The sequence below is a fragment of the Schistocerca americana genome, chromosome X, assembly GCF_021461395.2.
Source record: "Schistocerca americana isolate TAMUIC-IGC-003095 chromosome X, iqSchAmer2.1, whole genome shotgun sequence".
In the NCBI taxonomy this organism is placed as follows: Eukaryota; Metazoa; Arthropoda; class Insecta; order Orthoptera; family Acrididae; genus Schistocerca; species Schistocerca americana.
In genome coordinates, this window is record NC_060130.1 from 719,618,781 (window position 1) to 719,638,991 (window position 20,211).

The 20,211-nt window shown below is 39.3% G+C and overlaps 1 protein-coding gene across 1 annotated transcript; it reads left to right on the forward strand.

Moving 5' to 3' along the window:
- Window positions 1-7,365: 7,365 nt before the first annotated feature.
- On the forward strand, window positions 7,366-10,191 carry LOC124554789 (innexin inx2). Its single transcript, XM_047128438.1, has one exon. The coding sequence runs from the start codon at window positions 7,494-7,496 to the stop codon at window positions 8,571-8,573; it is 1,080 nt and encodes a 359-aa protein (XP_046984394.1). The 5' UTR covers window positions 7,366-7,493; the 3' UTR covers window positions 8,574-10,191.
- The last annotated feature ends 10,020 nt before the right edge of the window (window positions 10,192-20,211 follow it).

A 20,211-nucleotide genomic window follows, 5' to 3' on the forward strand; every position in this document is an offset into this window, starting at 1 on the left:
CTTCCCACATTTGGCTAGAATGGGTGATGACAGACTGCCGAAGCAAATCTTTAATAAAGTAATGAAACTGAATGGACAACCAGTATGATTTACTCTTACTTTAAATAACTTCAGAAAATCAAATATTAACATAATGGATACGCATAAGAGGGATTTATTTAGGGACAAAATTCAGAATGTGGTCTTAAGGGAAGAACAAGTAAGAAAAACAAAACACCCTCCTAACATCGAACAGCTTCGGACTCAAGAGATCTGAACATGTGAAACGAATATGGGGGTAGTTGCAGAGGATGCATGCATCAAGAAGTGAAATACTGATTTCACGTTCTCTGTAGAGGGGCTATTCGAATAAATAAATAATAGAATAGACGACACATGCCGCTGTTTCAACCGCCAATACGGAACTGAAATCAGTTTTGGTTCGGTATTCGATAACACATTTTATCAAAACTGATTAGAGAGCACAAAATTTCGAGAGTTTTGTGTAAACAGTAATTAAATAAATTTTATAAAACTGACTAATGGCTATAAAGATAGTTGTAATGACAGGCTGCTTGAATATAACGATAGGTGAAATCGGCGGAAGCTCTATTTTTAAAAAAATTCAGATTGGACACAGCAATGTGGCGTCCTGAATGACTTCGTTCGCAGAGAATAAATAAACTGCTTCAAAACATTTCCTGTCTTTAAGTTGATTCTAGTCGTGAAATTGCGTGCTTATGGAATATCGTCTCAGTTATGTGACTGGATTCTGATTTCCTGTCAGAGAAGTCCCAGTTCGTCGTAACTGACGGAAAGTCATCGAGTAAAACAGAAGTGATTTCTGGCATTCCTCTAGGTTCCTGCTGTTCCTTATTTGTATAAACGGTTTGGGAGACAGTCTGAGCAGCCGTCTTCGGTTGTTTGCAGATGATGCTGTCGTTTATCGACTATTAAAGTCATCAGAAGATCAAAACAAACTGCAAAACAATTTGGAAAAGATATCTGTATGGAGCGCAACTTGTCAATTGACCCTAAATAACGAAAAGTGTGAGTTCATCCACATGAGTCCTAAAAGGAATCCGTTAAGCTTCGGTAAGACGATAAATCAGTCAAATCTAAAGGCCGTAAATTTAACTCAGTACCTAGGAATTACAATTACGAACAACTTAAATTGGAAGGATGGTTCAAATGGCTCTAAGCACTATGGGACTTAACATCTGTGGTCATCAGTCCCCTAGACTTAGAACTATTTAAACCTTACTAACCTAAGGACATCACACACATCAATGCCCGAGGCAGGATTCGAACCTACGACCGTAGCAGCCGCGTGGTTCCGCCTAGAACCGCTCGGCCACCGCGGCCGGCAAATTGGAAGGAACACATAGAAAAATGTTGTGGGGAAGGCTAACCAAGGACTGTGTTTTATTGGCAAGACACTCAAAAAATATAACAGCTCTACTAAGGAGAATGCCTACACTACGCCTGTCCATCGTCTTTTAAAATACTGCTGCGCCGTGTGGGATCCTTACCAGATAGGATTGACGAAGTACATCGGAAAAGTTCAGAGAAGAGCAGCACGTTTTGTATTATCGCGAAATAGGGGAGTGTCACTGAAGTGATACAGGATTTGGGGTGGACATCATTAAAACAAAGGCGCTTTTCGTTGCGGCGGAATCTTCTCACGAAATTTCAATCACTAACGTTCTCCTCCGAATGCGAAAATATTTTGTTGACACCATCCTACATAGGTAGAAACGATCACCATGATAAAATAAGGGAAATCAGAGCTCGTACGGAAAGATACAGGTGTTCGTTCTTTCCGTGCGCTGTACGAGATCGGAATAATAGAGAATTGTGAAGATGGTTCGATGAACCCTCTGCCAATCACTTTTGTGATTTGCAGAGTATCCATGTAGATGTAGTGACAATAATACATATTTTCCTGTCTCTAAAGAAAGGGATAGACGGCTAATTAGAAATTTATATTTGAACAAGAGAGCAGGAGTAAGAATAGGAGGTGTGATGAGTGAAGAAATTGAACTGGCAAGAGATGTAAGACAAGATTGTGGTTTATCACCAACAATGTTCAGTATATATCTGGACGAAAAAATTAGTGAAAGTGTTGATGGAAGGAGAGGAGTTTGAATAGGGGGTCGGAGAGTGGAGTGTATAAGATTTGCAGACAACATGGTTGTGATGGCAGAGAGTGCAAGAGAGATGGAAAAAATGTTAGGTTATCTGAACACAAAATTGGAGGAATATTGGATGAAGATTAACAAGAAGAAAACGAAAAGCATGGTAATTGGAAGAAAGGGGAGAAAATGCCGTATGAAAATAGGGGGAGAGGAAATAGAGCAAGTGAATAACTTCAATTACTTGGGAAGTGAAATAATGGATGATATGTATTGCTCAGCAGAAATTAGGAAAAGGATTGCAATGGCAAAAGAAGGATTCAAGAGGAAACAGAAATTACTTTGTGGACCACTAAACAAAGATATGAGGAAAAGACTTGCCAAATCTTACATCTGGAGCGTTGCACTGTATGGTGCGAAGACCTGGACATTGAGGGAGGAAGATGAAAGAAGATTGGAGGCACTAGAGATGTGGGTATGGAGAAGAATGAAAAGTGAAATGGGAAGACCGAGTTAGGAATGAAGAAGTATTAAGAAGAGTTGGAGAAGAAAGAAACATGCTGAAAGTCATCGGAAAGAGAAAACGGAACTGGATTGGACATTGTTTGAGGAGGGGCTGTTTATTGAAGGAAGGAATAGAAGGAATGGTGGAGGGAAAAAGGGGAAGAGGAAAAAGAAGTTATCAAATTCTGGGGAATATCAAATGGTTCAGATGGCTCTAAGCACTATGGGACTTAACATCTGAGGTCATCAGTCCCCTAGACTTAGAACTACTTAAACCTAACCAACCTAAGGACATCACACACATCCGTGCCCGAGGTAGGATTCGAATCTGCGACGGTAGCAGCAGGGTGGTTCTAGGAACCGCTCGGTCGCAAGGCCGGCGACAATATCAAAGGAGGCAAATATTCAGAAATGAAAAGTCTGTCTATGGACAGACAAAAGTGGAAGTGACTTAACCCATGACAAGACCTGCGGTAAAGCAGAATACCATACTACTACTACCAAAGAATTCTAAGTACTTTATTTTTGCTTGCTTTACGCAGTCCAATAGATGTGAAACACCTATCATAGCGACAATGAAATTGATTAATTCCTCCAAAAAGTAATGAAGCAGTGTAGACATTAGAGATGATGCACGGCCTCTAATCATAGAGAATGTACATTCGCAGAGTGAGCGTAGTGTACTTGGCATATTCTCAACATCAAGCCGGGCTAGTCACGTGGTTTTGGGAATACGCTGCTTGTCTTCAGTTTGTGATAATCGTGAAACTTCAATATTACACGTATTCAAAATGTTTATATACGTTTCTGCTCGTTTGAGTTTAGTGACAGCTGTGGTGCAGTATTGTCGTTGCTACGGATGTAAAGAGACGTATGTGAAAGGAGGACTAGTTACTTATCATAGCTAGGTGCAACCAATTTTCAAGTATAATTGTAAATATCATCTTGACATGAGGCACTTTATATGTTCAAAAATATCGAGACACGGTATTATAAAGTCTTGGATTGTAGAGATAATTTCTGCGACTTTATGGCCATTTGTTTACGAGACAAGTGCATTATAAATTTACAAATGTGTTTGAGTAAACTGTCAGACAGTGTAGATGAAATTTATAAATGGCAGTCTGACTAATTTCCTGCAACTCATGCCAGTTCTTAAGCCTTTGTATGTATCTGATTATTTCTGCATGAGGCAGTTTCATATACGGTGTCACTGTAATGTAGTTAATTGGAGCAGATTCGACAATATGAGTCAGTGCAGCAGAAAACCTAAAAAACAATTGTTGGCTGTCACTCCTTTTATTACTCCAAGATATGAAAACTAATCTTGCATTTTTTTATTTTTTTGTGCGTTGTATATGGTTTTACTTTTCTGATAAGATAACCAAGAAATGTTATAGATATTTAGCTTGTCTTTAAAAGGGGAAGGATAAATAAAGAATAATTGAAAAAATGATGAACAAACAGGTGGTGCAAATCGCTTACCGTATTTACTGTAACAAATTCATAATGAATATGGATAAGTGCAATAGAAAGCGTCAAAAAGTATTGTTGGCTGTCACTTCTTATCCTGTTACCGAAAAAACGTAAACAAGGCGGAATCTAAGCTATGATACTGTGACGAAGAAGCACAATACCATTGCTCTTCACGTCTGTAAGCCAACTTCAGTTCCTAGTATCAAATTGTTCAGATGTTCTGTAAAACGCTTATACAAAATTTCGTGGTACTTCTGGAGGTGTTCTATCGTAGCAGCGAAGTAATAACATTGAAAATATGCTAAGCGCTATACGGGCTAAAATGCACCGTTCCAGAATCACGTGGCTTGAGCTACAGGAGATGTGGGCAGAACTGAAGACTAGAAGAAGGAAACGCTGAATAAACTAAAAAATAAATATTTCGGAAAATGGGAAAAAACCATTGGAAATTATGTTACAAACAATTTGCATTTAATGAAATATTAATTTAGATATCTGACATTATTGTTAACGTTTTACCCAATCACATTTTAAAAAGGAACATTTGATACTGAGCAAAGACTCCCATGAGACTTAACACTTCGGTAAGGCAGAGTGTGCCATGCCAAGGAACCTCTGAATGTCCTTTCAAGTTCTTACGCTCTAAAATCACTTACAGAAAGATTTATAAAATGCTCTATATTTCTCAGCAAGAAAAGGAATCGTAGCAAGTAGGTCTTTTTTTTCCTTCACTTAATTTGCTTGACAGTGGAAGTTGAGGCACATTTCCTAAGGACGGTATCCGTTTTTGAACTTGGAGAACACAGTTCAGTCTGCTTCATCAGAATCGTTTCCCTTTAGAAGCTTGACTTTCTTGTCTGAAGAGAAGTGTGTTACTGAAGCTTTGGTTATTTTTAGTTTGTTGGCGTTAAGATACGAATTAGCTAAAGAAGGCGCATCCAAGTAATCATCTTCACCCGCACTGATCAGCATTTCTTACTCTAGCCGTGGCCACAATATTCTTTTCCCTTTTCTCTATAATGCCAAAGCCTCTATCGGAAGGCATGTAACTATGACCATACTCTAAAAACTTGATTTCAACACTTTCAAACTACTTTCTGGATCAAGCAACGTTAAAGCTACCATCGTCATACGATTTTTGTTCTGTCCAACACAGTAATCACACCACAAAATGAGTTTACACGATATTCAAAGTACTACAATGGTAGGAGCTCACGCCAGACACTAGTTACAACAATCACTGCCTTCAGGCGCGTGCACATTCAGGGCTCACTTCCGCATCAGTCGGCCCTCTTTTGAACCAAAGGAAACGTTTGTAGTACTTCCAGTCTTTTCCATATTATTCGCCTTGGCATATACAACAGTTTCCGTGAGAAATCCGACATTGCACAATTCTGGCTCTTTCAGCGTTTCCGATTTGCAGTCTTCAAATTCTCGTTCTGCGCATCCGAATGCTAACTCCATAGTTGTTTGCACTCTATGACTCTAAAAGACGAGGATACAAGGAGGAACTACCGAGCGTACATCTGAAATACTCTGTTTCTCCAGAATACGCCTGTACTGTCAGGGATGAAACCGGCTGTAGATCTTTTAACAGATTTAAAGTAATTTTTGTGTAGCTTACGCTTTGTAACTAATTTTGTATTGCGTAATTTTGCGACACTTAAAAATTGCATAAAACGTCCCTAACGGATAATGTTTGTTACTCTGCATTTAGCGCGTTCCCGATGGTGCTGTCAATAGTAAGAGAGGAAAAACAAAGGAATTATTTTAATTGTAAGAAAAGATCTTTCTTTTAACTTGGTTAGCTGAAGGAGAATGAAGTCTTAATAGTGGTTTTGTAAGAGTGCAAAATACACATTGTAATGGTGCACACTGACAACAGGGGATTGAGTCCTACAATGGACCACAATAGTTTAGTATATTGTAAACACAATCTTAAGTATTAGGGGGTAAAAGTGTATTAGCGGAGAGTAGGGAGGGGTGTATATCCCCTTCCCCTTTCCTCATATCCCACACCGCCACTCAGACAGCCATATCAACTTATGGACGCTGTGAATAAAGCCAGAACATATAATGCTCATTGACTAATAGTGAGTGTATCCGGAGCCATTTGCCATGAAACCTCAAAACTATTTCGCCATTCACTGCTATTCACCTTGCGACGTGAAATGCTAGATGGCTCTGGAGTTCTAAAATCTTTTAGGGTTGCACTACCTTCTATTAGTGATCTTTTTCTCATCGTACCAGGCATAGAAAATATTCTCATGTATCTGAACGTTCCTTGCCTGGCAGCAAGATTAATACGTAAAAATTTCGTTCAGCTGTACTCATTCAGTTTGGTACATTGTATCCAGCAGTCACCTAACATAAAGTGCAAGCAACACTGATACACTTGGCGATTAAAAAACATCGCTACTCTATAGTTTTTACTTTTATCACGTTTGAAACTGTGCATCCTTTCCTTCATTCCTCCAAAACTGAATGAGTTTTCCCATCTAGCTCAGTTCCCGCTCACGTTAAAAGTGTTGCATATGTTACAAACGCTGGCAGTACGAAAAGGGATATTTACTTTATTACTTTCTCTCATACAGTCCCGAGGCGAATATATTCCCCGATAATTTATGAGGTTCTAAGAATAGCTGGTTCTCGTACTCATTCCCAGAATCTTGGTCAGATTTTTATGATAACATCGGACTATCATTATCAAAGTGAAATGCACACACCATAAGAAGAAGCTGAGAACAGGTAACTTCTGGAGTCTATTCTGATTCGTGCAGTGATGTTCAAAAATTGTGCCAGATTGTTTAGGTAGTTACAAATTCTCAGTCTTTTCAGGAGAAGAATATAAATAACGATTAAACATGTACTTCCAGAACTATAGCTGAATTTACATTTCGATGTATTTTTAACTGCGGTATGTAGAATTGTTACAGGAAAAAGCGCAACCTTTTGTTGTTGGTGCGCTCTTGCAGTCAGAATTCCACTTATCAACTCAGTAGACATTAAAACTATAGTTGATGCAAAAGAAACTTAACCTCTGGAAGGAATGAGTGTCACTTTCTCATTAAATATATGTTACGCCAACGATATCGGTAATCCTGCAAGTTAAGTACAATGAAAGCGTAACATTGCGTCAGCTACGCAGGGAGGTATTGGTAGGCCTGCTGCGAGGCTACTTCCCCCACCAGTCACGCTGGGACAGTGGGTAACTCTCCCCACCAACGCGACAAGTCAAGTAGCTCCAGCGGGGAACAAAGTTACATGGGACAGCATATTTGCAGTTGTGTAGCAGAGACCGAAGAAGACGGAGGTGGCGGCGGTGGCGGGAAAGGGACCGTGTGACATAGAAGTTGGCCCTGTATTGTTTTAAAAGTGCAACAGACATAGTGAACAACCATGTTTGACGTGTTCGGCTCCGTTAAGGGGCTACTGAAATTAGACTCCGTTTGTATTGACAATAACTTGTTTCGTCTGCACTACAAAGCTACTGTTATAATTCTGATTGCATTTTCGCTGTTGGTGACATCGCGTCAGTACATCGGCGACCCAATTGACTGTATTGTGGATGAAATTCCTCTTGCTGTGATGGATACATACTGCTGGATTTACTCTACGTTCACTATTCCAAATCGTTTAAATGGCAAGATAGGGCTAGAAGTGGCTCATCCAGGTGTGGGCGCCCATGTAGCCGGAAAAGATGAGGTGAAGTATCACAAGTATTATCAGTGGGTGTGTTTTGTGCTTTTCTTCCAAGCTATCTTGTTTTATATCCCAAGATATTTGTGGAAGACTTGGGAAGGTGGTCGAATCAAGATGCTTGTGCTAGACTTGAATAGCCCTGTAGTAAACGAACAATCCAAAGCAGATCGTAAGAAGCTCCTAGTGGACTACTTTGCCACAAATCTACACACACAAAATTTCTATGCTTATCGCTTTTTTATTTGTGAAGCATTGAATTTTGTCAACGTCGTTGGACAAATTTACTTTATGGATCTTTTCTTGGATGGAGAGTTCACAACTTATGGTTCAGATGTTGTACGATTTACAGAAATGGAACCTGAGGAGCGATCTGATCCCATGAGCAGAGTGTTTCCAAAGGTGACGAAATGCACTTTCCATAAATACGGTCCATCGGGTAGTGTGCAAACATTCGATGGCCTCTGCGTCCTTCCTCTGAATATTGTCAACGAGAAGATCTACGTTTTTCTGTGGTTTTGGTTTGTCATTCTGTCAGTTCTCACAGGAATAGGTCTTGTGTATCGTCTAGCAACTGCGATGGGACCACAGATGCGCATGTATCTTCTGCGTGCTCGCTCTCGTTTGGCGCCGCAAGACCAGATAGAAACAATCTCCAATAAATGCCAGATAGGAGATTGGTTCGTATTGTATCAGCTGGGTAAGAATATAGATCCGCTAATTTATAAAGAACTGGTTGCGGATCTAGCTAAAAAGTTAGAAGGTAAAGAAATAGTATAACGTAGCCACAGACTGCTTTTTTCCTGTCATAAATCTAAAAACTGTGGGTGGTTTTTGAAGGGACCACGCCTCCGTGAGAGCCCATAGTATAGACTGTTGTGTTCATTCCTTCATTGCATTTTAGAAGCCAGTTAACAATGCTGGGTAAAGTGTCTCCCACACATTTCCTTTTTGTTATTGCTCCCTTGCATGAAATGGGTGTGTGCATAATGTTTCTCAGCATTGTTAAAACCCCTTAGCCTTATTTCAGAACAAGTGATATTAGGTGGCTGTATTGTTTTTATTTGTTTATTTACAGGCAAAATTAATTTCTAGTCGTACATCTGTCATAACCTCAGCCCATGTACATGTAAGGTACTGTAGTGAACTGCAGGTTAGTCCTATCATTGGTCAGATAAGTCTAAAGGTGCAATAACAATGCCAGTGTAAACCTGTAACATTTTATTTACCAGGCTAAGGTGTAAATGGCTATAAATGAAACAAACATATTCCTGTGATCATGTAAAGACTGTTCATTGTTGGAGGTGCCGTTTGCTCTTTTGTGTTAACAGTTGCTGGTGTTAAGGAAATTTTTCAATATTGTAATGTTGCTTGCAGATCTTTGAGGGTAAGAGATATATATATATATAAATTTGCCAATTTTTAATGAACCTTTTTCTTCAAAGGTCAGTGCTACTCACCTTCATCATGTAGCATTATAGGGAAGCAACTGCCTCATTCAGGGGCTATGGAAGTATTTTATCAGTTTTTAGTTATTTATAATACTATCAGCAATATTTTATATTACAGTGAATGAAGCTTGAGAGATATTTTTGTGGTAGTATTTTAATCTAGTGTCTTAGTGGACAAATTTTAAAATGCAAATTTGCTTCTAGATCAGTTAAAAGCAATTTCTGTGTTATGGATTGCCATAGTTATATGTGCATGAGAAATATGGTAATGAAATTCCTGGAATCAACTTCAAGTTTTTAATTGTATTAATTTTTCGTTCCCTGTTTTACTTTTCTGTAACTTTACATTTGAAACAAGTTTTTCATGAGACTGGTATCTGTGCCTTGTTCTAATGCCATGAAAAAACTGATTTACATTTAAACATATATCATCTGTTGCCAGTTTGCTATTATCAGTGGTGAAATACTTTTTTCACTAATGACCTCCCATTTCAATATTTGTAACTGAAATGAAAGTGAAAATTTCATTTTGTATCAATAAATATTAAGACTTGTCATGAGATTTGTTAACCACACTGAATTTCTGATTCATGTGTGAGCATTACAAAATGTTAGCATTCACAAATATGTGCCTTAGTCTTTCGTTAATTTATTCTTCCAGTTTGTGTATTACATGACTCATTGAAGAAGCAAGTCATTTACATATTTTGTCATCTCAATGTGTTCAAATATGTAGTGCATTTTATTAGATATTTTTGTTGAAGAAATCAGGATTATTGTTGGTCTGGCCAAGGCTTGTCTTCCATGCATTCCTTTTGATTTTTAAAGTTTGTTTTACAATGAGTTTTTTTTTTTTTTTTGCAGAGGATGCATTTCATTTAGTGTTTGTGAACTGCCTAATTTTGTATACAAATAGAATACCAATAAATAAATGTTCTATAGTGTTACTATTATTTTGTGTTACATTTAAACCTTTTTAAACTAAAATTTCACTTTTGTGTATAGATTGTGGTTTTCTGCAGTCTCTTCTTACAGCAGTATTCTTTTGGATGGGCAAACATATAATAGCTCACATTCAGCTAGCTACTAAAGAACTAAAATGAGGATTTACAGTTGCTTTGCATACTGTAGAGAGCAATTGAAGAGGTCAGTAAAACTAACATGGTATAGTTCTATTTATGTAGCATTAGTGGTATTTGTGGTTAAATTATGATTAAACTTCTCTCATTGGTAGCATAACAATTGAGGACTTTAAATTGGTTATGCCAGCAGATAGTTTTTGAGGTGGAATTTCAGCTTGCTTTTGTGTACTGAAGAGAATGACTGGCACACATAAGCAGCTTGTACATTGTGGACCACTTCTTGTAAAATAAATGTCTCACTGTTTGGCAGTAAACAGCCACTTAGCACACTTAATTGCTAAAGGTGTGTGTGTGTGTGTGTGTGTGTGTGTGTGTGTGTTTGTTTTTAGACAATGATTAAAAAGTGTACCGAGCAGACTACACATCATGTTTCTGAAAAAGTACAAATCCTTAATTTTTCAGTCTGTTTTTATATATTACATGTTCTGCAGGAACAGTTAACGCAGGAGTTGCGATAAAAATATATTAAATGACACACATTGTACAAACAGTTTCCAGATAGGATCCTTTCTAGTACAACATGCAGTCAACACCTTATTTAAAGCCATTTGAGATTATTATTATTATTATTGTTATTATTATTATTATTATTATTATTATTATTATTTCCAAGTTTTCCTAACAGTTCTGATGGCCATTCAGACTGTTACTCCAGATGTGGGGCCATGTTCAGGTTAATATTGGTGTACCTCACACTGTAAACAGTTACTGTGCAATGTATGCTGTTACGGTCGTGAATAAGAGTAGCTTGTCCTGCTTCGCTTTTATGTTGTCCAGTGGTTTCTCGTAGATTGTTGCAGCTATCTAGATGCTTTCTGTGACTTTCGTTTTGCTGTGTTTTTGAGAGCATAAGTGAATATCATGACTGCACAATTTTTGTAGGGTGTTTTCCATTAATGTTCATTCTTTAACATTCCAAGATCAAGGGTAAGTTTCCTGTCAGTTGTTTACTTCAGTTTTTAGAATATATGGGTCACAGTATTGATACTCACGCCAATAAACTCGTATGGTGAAGCTTGGTATTGCACACTTTGGAGGGACTCTACAGTGATACACAGGCCTGCAATGAAAGGCTTTCAATTTTTCTCTGTCATAGCAAAGAATTTTTATGAGCTGCAGTTGGGGAGTTTACTTACTATTCAGTTCAAGGTTTTGAACACTTGTTTGAATCTTTCACTGTTAAATTGTAGATTAATAATGGAGTGCAAAAATCAGACTTATATGATTTGGACAGTATTTCTTGATTTATACTGCTGGAGGATGGTACAGTTATATACTTGCTGTTCAGGTATCCATCTCAAAATTGTTATAAATCTTAGTGACAGAAATAAAATCCTCTAGACATAATAAATGTGTAATTCCCGTGTACATTCTTTTTGTGAAGACAGTTGGGATTTCTGGGAATCTGCTTAAACTGCACAATATTAGAAGCAATACACACACATATTCCTGTCTATGAGTAAGCAAAAAAGGGTATTTGTATGAAAACCAATATTAGCTGCACATAAAATCGTCTTTACTCTAGATTTGAGCTGTAATGAGCAATAACTGACATACCTGTAATAAATTTGTAAAACATCAAACATAGACGATTTCAATATATTTGCAAGAAAATAAATGGCAGCTATATATTTCAAAATATTGTGAATAGACTGGCGTTTGTTTGAGATACTGTTAAAATGCTGAAGGGATCATATCAGTGTGTAATGCACAATTCTAAACTACATATTTTTTCTGTGTTCACATGTTATAAAATACATTTTCACTTGGCAAGCCTTGAGAGGTCTGATACTGAGGAAACAAGACACATCCAGTACCCTCACTGACAGTATTTATTTTTAGAAAGTCATTGATGGTGTTTGGAAAACAATGGATATCAGTATTTTACTAATACCATTCATAAGACTAGTGATATTCAACAAGAGAACATGCCTCCTATCAACAGTACCTCTGTGAGATACTATCAACATTGATAACTCCTAGGTAGATGTGAAACTCTGTTGTGAAGAGTTATTTGGTGTTAAAAATATTAGTAAATGAAATGTTTGCAAACTGCCAGTTCATTTTTTTTAAAGTTTTTAAGTTATTTAAACTACTGTTGCCAGTGATTGCTTCACAGTAATTGTCTAGTAACCAGTGGCAAAGTCAAAAACTTTACACTATCAAGTGTTACAATTTGGGGTGGCATATAAACATTAATGTAATTGTTTGTATAAACATAAAAATGTGTATTTCACAGAAATGAAAAATATGGTTTGAGTTGTTCTTTCCTTTCATAGTGATAACTGGATAGTAATTAACTAGGAGGATGGAGGTGCTCTGCCCGATCATCTTGATCTGTTTTCATATGTCACTAAGGCAAGTGCCAGTAATGTTCTTTAATCAAGACCATTCCTGGCCACCCATACTATCATCATAATGCATGTTATGTATGCTGTGTGTTGCATATTTTGACCTATTGACTTAACATTGTATTACCGTGACAAATTCCATGTCATTGAGAGAGAATACTTACATGAACAGAAAAAAAATAAAAAACGGTACTGAACTTCACTATACAGGTGATTATACCATAAGATTATTATTTTTTACAGTAGTCTTCAAAGTTGGCAGCAGTCCACTACTCCCTCCCTCCCTCCCTCCCTCCCTCCCTCCCTCCCTCCCTCCCTCCCTCCCTCATTTCTCCCTCTCCCCCCCCCCCCCCCAAGTGCCCTAGGCCTGTGGTAGAATGCGAGTGACTTCTTCTACTGGAAGCTGTTGGCTGCCATGTGACAAACTTTTTTACTTAAAATACAACAGGAGCTATGACTGAGCCTGATAACCAGGATTTTAAACACATGGTGTCTGTAGCCAGTTTCTGAATAAAAAACTGGAGTTTACTTGTATCAGTACAGCTACAGTCTTGATATCCTGAAACTTTTTACTTGTAGTTAAATAAAAATGCACCCCTTATGTGAATCATAACTGTCTAAGGCAGAGGAAATTGTGCAATACTTAAGAATATTACCATAGCATTTTACTAATCAATTGCAAACAGGTGTGCGACTTTGAATTGCAGTAGTTATTAGTGAACATTGTCATGCAAGTTAGCATGACCTTCATTCATATGGAAGGTTTTAAGGCTGAATGTACTGATATATTAAGCGAAATTGCATGAAACTGTATATTGTTAACAGGCAGTTTTAATCTGCATAACAATTTCTCTGGAAGAGAGAGTATGATACCCCTGTCAAAATGATAGCCAGGGCAGATTGAAAATCCTTTTCTTCTGGAGATAAATATGTTGTATAAAAGGTGCCTGAAAAATGGTATTGCACTCCAGTTGTGTATGACTGAAATAAATTACAGGAGAGGTACTGCTGATAAAACACAATGACTTGCCAGCAGAGTGTGCTGGACAAAGATAAGTGTGGATGCTGCATAATTTTATTTGCTATTCTGGTCTTATTCTTTGCATCATGTTTACTACTTTGATGACATAAGTGAAAGGTATGTATGAACATAAATTCTCATTCTGGAACACCATATCTAAAACAGTTTATCCAAAAATATATCTATAGTTTATTTTTGTGGGTGTACTATGGCTTGGGGGAGATCATTAAAAGCATTGGTGGATTCATGCTAAAGGCACTGGTACTTCAAAATGAAATGAATAAAATAGTGCTTTGTGACAGAAATATGTTGGACCCAAAGGGTTAAAAAGAAATTGAGTACTGGCTGGCTCTTAGTAAGGTTTCCTCACATTGAAGACTAAATTTAAAATTAAGTTTTTAAGGCTGAATCTCTACTCTCCAATGAGTCACATTTCTTCAAGAAGCTAATACCAGTTTTGAGGTGTATTCTAAATGAGCAGTAGTGGTGATTGTTAGTCACTTGATTACCCCATAACCACAGTACTGTGACCAACTAAAAATCTGGTCTGGTTGGGCTGTAAAGTACTTCGGATCTTTGCATTTTGTTATCTGCAGTTTTCTGTATGCAGGAAAGCTAACAGCTGTTAAGACAGAAGAGCTGTGTTCTAATGTAAATAAACATTAATGACCACTTAGTACAGAGAGTTTCCTCCATAAAATGAGCAGTGTGTGTGTGTGTGTGTGTGTGTGTGTGTGTGTGTGTGTGTGTGTGTGTAGGGAGAGAGAGAGAGAGAGAGAGAGAGAGAGAGAGAGAGAGAGATTAACTTTCTCCTGGCTTCCGGTGTTTACATGCTTTAGCAATATTTCTTGTGGACAGACATTGCCACCAGACTCATTTCGTAACTCCGAAAAGAGATCAGTCTGCATCAAAAGAAAAGTTCTGTGATTCCAGAACGACTGCAATACGGCCCTGCACAAAAGTCAGATTAGTACAGTAAGAATGTTTGTTTATATAGATCTAATGTCGCACTCGCTATTGTGGCGTAGTTCGTTAAGTGGGGTGGTGGAAGGGGGGGGGGGGGGGGAGACGAGGAGGATCCAATGGACATCAGACCACCCAGTTCCCAACTAAAGTACATTTAGACGTACGTTATAGCTTCTAGAGGTAATAAGTCGCCATGTGTTAATGGAAACGCTATTTGAATACAGAAAATTGGAATTATGTTCACCAGAATAGGGAACAACACATTGTCAAATCATGGAGGTAAATTTCGTGAGAGAAGAAATGCAGCTTGCCGACGTAAACAACAGAAAACAATTATCAAGTAAGACAGTGAAAAATCGATAAAAAACAAGTCACTTGTTACTCAGGTCTTGGGAATTATTCCGGAAGAAGTGGACTAAACGACAGTAGTAGTTACATGGACAATGAATGCGGTTTGTTTGTAAGAGCAAACTATTTGACCACGAAATGTCTGTTTCATTGTAGGCGAAATAAATTGCTCCTGGCTAGATAACGCGAACTTAGGTCATATTTGGTGTTACAGTCGTTGAATAAGATGTGTAGTAGTAAGCTTTACGATGGTTTAGTAACAAGCTCCTCCCCCCCCCCCCCCCCTTTAGTGTCCTAGGGTTTGTATGTTAACCGGGGGCCTAGAAACGATGGAGAGGCTCCGTCGCCGCAGTGGTCTGCAACCTCACGGCGACTACCGCAGTCCACGTCACCCCTCCACCGCCCCACACCGAACCCAGTGTTATTGTGCGATTCGGTCACCGGTGGACCCCCCCCAGGGAATGTCTCACACCAAACGAGTGTACGTGGAGAACTTGTTTGCGCAGCAATCGTTGACATAGTGTAGCTGAGGCGGAATAAGGGGAACCAGCCCGCATTCGCCGAGGCAGATGGAAAACCGCCTAAAAACCATCCACAGACTGGCCGGCTCACCGGACCTCGACACAAGTCCGCCGAGCGGATTCGTGCCGGGGACCAGGCGCTTCTCCCCAGTCCGGAAAGCCTTGCGTTAGAGCGCACGGCTAACCGGGCGGGCCTCCTAGGGTTAAGAACAACAGCATAACATGGCGTAATACTTTAGAAGCCGTATATACACTTGACAGGATTAGGGTTGGAATCTCCGTGCGACCTTTTAAGTGTGGTTTAGATCTCTTGGCTAATGCTGAAATGATTTCTTCTACAAGGCAACTTTCTCCTTGGCAAATTGGGCAAGTGTTTTGTGTCCGATAAAGTTGATATCACTGGGATACCTATTTCTATCAGCCTCATACACGGTATCATGTTTCGGCGCAGGCCCAAGTTGGTGTAGCCTGCGTGTCGCAATGAGGAAACAGACGACAATATTTTTCTGTTGGTTTTCTTTTAATTAACTTTCATAACTGAGAAGGATCGTTGACAGGGATAATGATCTGCCGAAGTAGCGAAATGTTATGATCTCCTTACACAGGTTTATTTACCACTAGACATATTTATATATGGAGGCGTCTGACCGTGACTCCGTGATGATGGAGGAAAGTAAATGTAGAAATCTGTGGTAAGGGATCCTGGTCCGGAAACGACCGAATCTAAAGTTGGATGCGAATAATCGTTCTGATACCTCTGACAGTGTAATACGTCTACCGGTAACATTGTTGCTAAGTTTTTAAGGTAGGGAACTTTAAGGGATAGTACAGTAGTATGGACCAAAACAAGATAAAAATCCAGTAATTATATTCTCTAAAATGCATGCCTTTAGAGGTATGAGAACTTGTTGATCTTCGCTACTGCGAAACACGCCTCTTCTACTGAACAAGTGCCCCTAGTTCTTAAGTTATGTATTTTAGAGACCGTATTTACTGGGAATTTTTTGTTGTTGGTTTGGTCCATGCTACCACCTCTAAGAATATGGAAACCAAGGAACTTGCGATAAAAGAGATTGCTTCATAGTATCAAAGTCGAACAAGCGCTCATAGCTCTTTAAGATATGCATGTCAGAGCCGAAGTTTAGTAGACGTTTTTCATTGTTTTGATCCATACTACCTCTTCTGTAAGTTACCTACTCAACAGTATTGGTACATGTATTCCACAGTCAGAGGTTTTCAGATCAGTTTCGCGTATAACTTTCGACTCTGTCACTTACGGACCCGGGCCCCTTGCCTCAGATTGATACACTTACCCTTCTCCATCAGCCCTCAGAGTTTATAACATCATCACAGAATGACTGTGTATACAGGGTGTTACAAAAAGGTACGGCCAAACTTTCAGGAAACATTCCTCACACACACAAATAAAGAGAAGATGTTATGTGGACATGTGTCCGGAAACGCTTAATTTCCATGTTAGAGCTCATTTTAGTTACTTCCACCTACGCTCAATGGAGCACGTTATCATGATTTCATATGAGATACTGTACCTGTGCTGCTGGAACATGTACCTTTACAAGTACGACACAACATGTGGTTCATGCACGATGGAGCTCCCGCACATTTCAGCCGAAATGTTCGTACGCTTCGCAACAACAGATTCGGTGAGCGATGGATTGGTAGAGGCGGACCAATTCCATGGCATCCACGCTCTCCTGACCTCAACCCTCTTGACTTTCATTTATGGGGGCATTTGAAAGCTCTTGTCTACGCAGCCCCGGTACCAAATGTAGAGCCTCTTCGTCCTCGTATTGTGGACGGCTGTGATACAATACGCCATTCTCCAGGGCTGCATCAGCGCATCAGGGATTCCATGCGACGGAGGGAGGATGCATGTATCCTCGCTAACGGAGGACATTTTGAACATTTCCTGTAACAAAGTGTTTGAAGTCACGCTGGTACGTTCTGTTGCTGTGTGTTTCCATTCCATGATTAATATGATTTGAAGAGAAGTAATAAAATGAGCTTTAACATGGAAAGTAAGCGTTTCCGGACACATGTTCACATAACATATTTTCTTTCTTTGTGTGTGAGGAATGTTTCCTGAAAGTTTGGCCTTACCTTTTTGTAACACACTGTATAGGATGAATCACCTAAAACCTGCACCGCAAATATTGCGGAAATGGAAAGTGCTACTGATGTGCGGTTTTCACAGAATGGACTGGTAGTCAGGGGCTCGTATTGTTATCCAGTAAACAGATTTAAATAATACTTAGAAAGTGTATTTTTTGTGCAAACATACAAATTTTTAAATGGAACAATGTCTATTGTCATTAACAAACTAAAAGTAGGGTAAATTAGAATTTGAGTAGTGTTTGCTGCAGGATTATAATGCGAGTTGTTTACGAGGTATCGTATTTTGAAAAGCTCTCTCACCGACACCTGCACAATACCTTTACTAGCACACGCTAAAGAACAACAGTTTCCTACACTAGTTATGTGGATTTTGACCAGTAACAAGAGAAGTGACCATCACAGGTTGTGTTCAAAATGACCACCGGCAGCGGCAATGCACGCTTCCAGTCTGGCACGGAACGACTGCTGCACACGTGCTAGCATTTCAGCAGGCTGCAGTAATACGTCGTTGCATATCATTGGGTGTAGATGGTATGTCCTTGTAGACAGCATCTTTCAGCTTTCGCCACCGAAAAAAGTCTACAACCGTCAAATCCGGCGAACAGGAAGGCCGAGATACAGGTCCTCTGCGTCCAATCCAACTATTTGGAAATAATTCGTAAAGACGTGCTGCAGTACTTGGTGCAGTATGGGGTGGACAGCCATCGTGTTGGCACTACAGGTTCCTCTTAATGTACTGAGGAACATCTTCTAGCACCCCATGGAAGATGGTAGGTTAGGAAGATGCGTTACTTCTGTGCGTTCACTGTTGCTTGTATGAAATTCTGCCCTACGAGCTGATGGGTCACTATCGCACACGACACGTTACACTCCATGGACGCTGGCGCTCCAACTGACGAAGCCAACGGGGATTGTCAACAGACCAGTAGGGTATGTTTCGGCGGTTTACCGGGCCATGATTGGTAGATTTGGCATCATCACTGAACAAGATACGTATTACTTCTTAACAGAAGTTAAGACGATTCTCATAATTGTTTCCATGCAGCACTTGATGGAGAGATATATGATAATGGTGGAACCTATGTCAATGGAGAAAGCGTAGGACATTTACCTGACTCATTCCGGTTGCTCATACGATTGTACGAGAGCTAACGTGCAGATCAACAGCAAAAACATTAATTTTCCCCCCGTCTTCTGTCGTCACTTGTTTTCTTTTGTTATGGTGCCTAGGTGTTACATTACCACTTTCACGTAACTGATTGAAGAGGTTGATAAATAGCCGAGATGGTTGACGTCTTTTAGGATATCTTGCCACATATGCCGTACGAGAACGAACTGTATTGTTCCTGTGTTCTCCGACCACGATGAACATGTCGGCTTTTTCTGCATTGGTAAATCCCATCGTCCACTCACGACCTACTGTTTGGACTGTCACACACTAACCGACCAGCAAGTCGCAGAGCACTCAAGGAACACACAAGCACACTGTAAGCAAATATAACAACATCGTATCTAGCAACTATGCAGGTTGAATAGCACAAACAAGTGTCGGTGTGGGAACTCTTCAAAATATCATATTTCGTAAACGATACGAACTAGACTCCTGAAACACACACACACACTTGACATTCTAATTTACTGTACTTTTAGTTTGTTTATGTCAGTAGGCATTGTTCCGATTAAAAAAACTGTTTGTTTGCACAAAAATACACTTTCTAAGTATTATTGTAATCTGTTTACTGGATAACAATAGAAACTCCTGACTACCAATCCATCCTGTGACAACCGCACATCAATAGCACTTTCCATTTCCGCAATATTTGCGGTGCAGGTTTTAGGTGATTCTCTCTGTATACATAAGCCACACTTGATACAAAATTTTGGCTGATGAAACCCGTTTCAACTGTTACACATGGGCTTCCCGCCGTCAAGATACAAAAGCCACCTGGCGTCTTGTTTGTCATTACTAAATTCGCTATCTGGGGTGCCTAACTCGGAGACTTTGTGTGAGACAAAGACAGGCTGTCTCTATTCAACACTACTCAATGAAACGTAAACAGGGTGGCCAGAAAGAGTTGTAAGGATGTTGCAGGGTAGGTTGTGCTCAGAAATAATTGTTAACAAGAAAATTCGATAGGTGACACCATTTTCTTTTAATTAGCATTAATGTAAATGTATAAAACTGCAACCAGTCACTTTTTTGAATGGTTATTATTCGATGAACAGGTTTTCGAGCCGTTTCAGGTTTTCTGGAACTTACATAACTATTTCTAACATAATGCTGAGTGCTGGCTCTGTGACAATAAGGTGGAACACGCTTTAATGTATCGCCTGAATATTGTTTATCTGTCGATATGGATGCAAAATTTTGCGACAGCATGGGCGGCTTTTTTCTGTTACTGTTCATGTGTCTGCTTCGATTTTGATGGCAAGTTAGTACACCATATTACCCACTTTTACACAATCTGTGTGCATTTTCGCT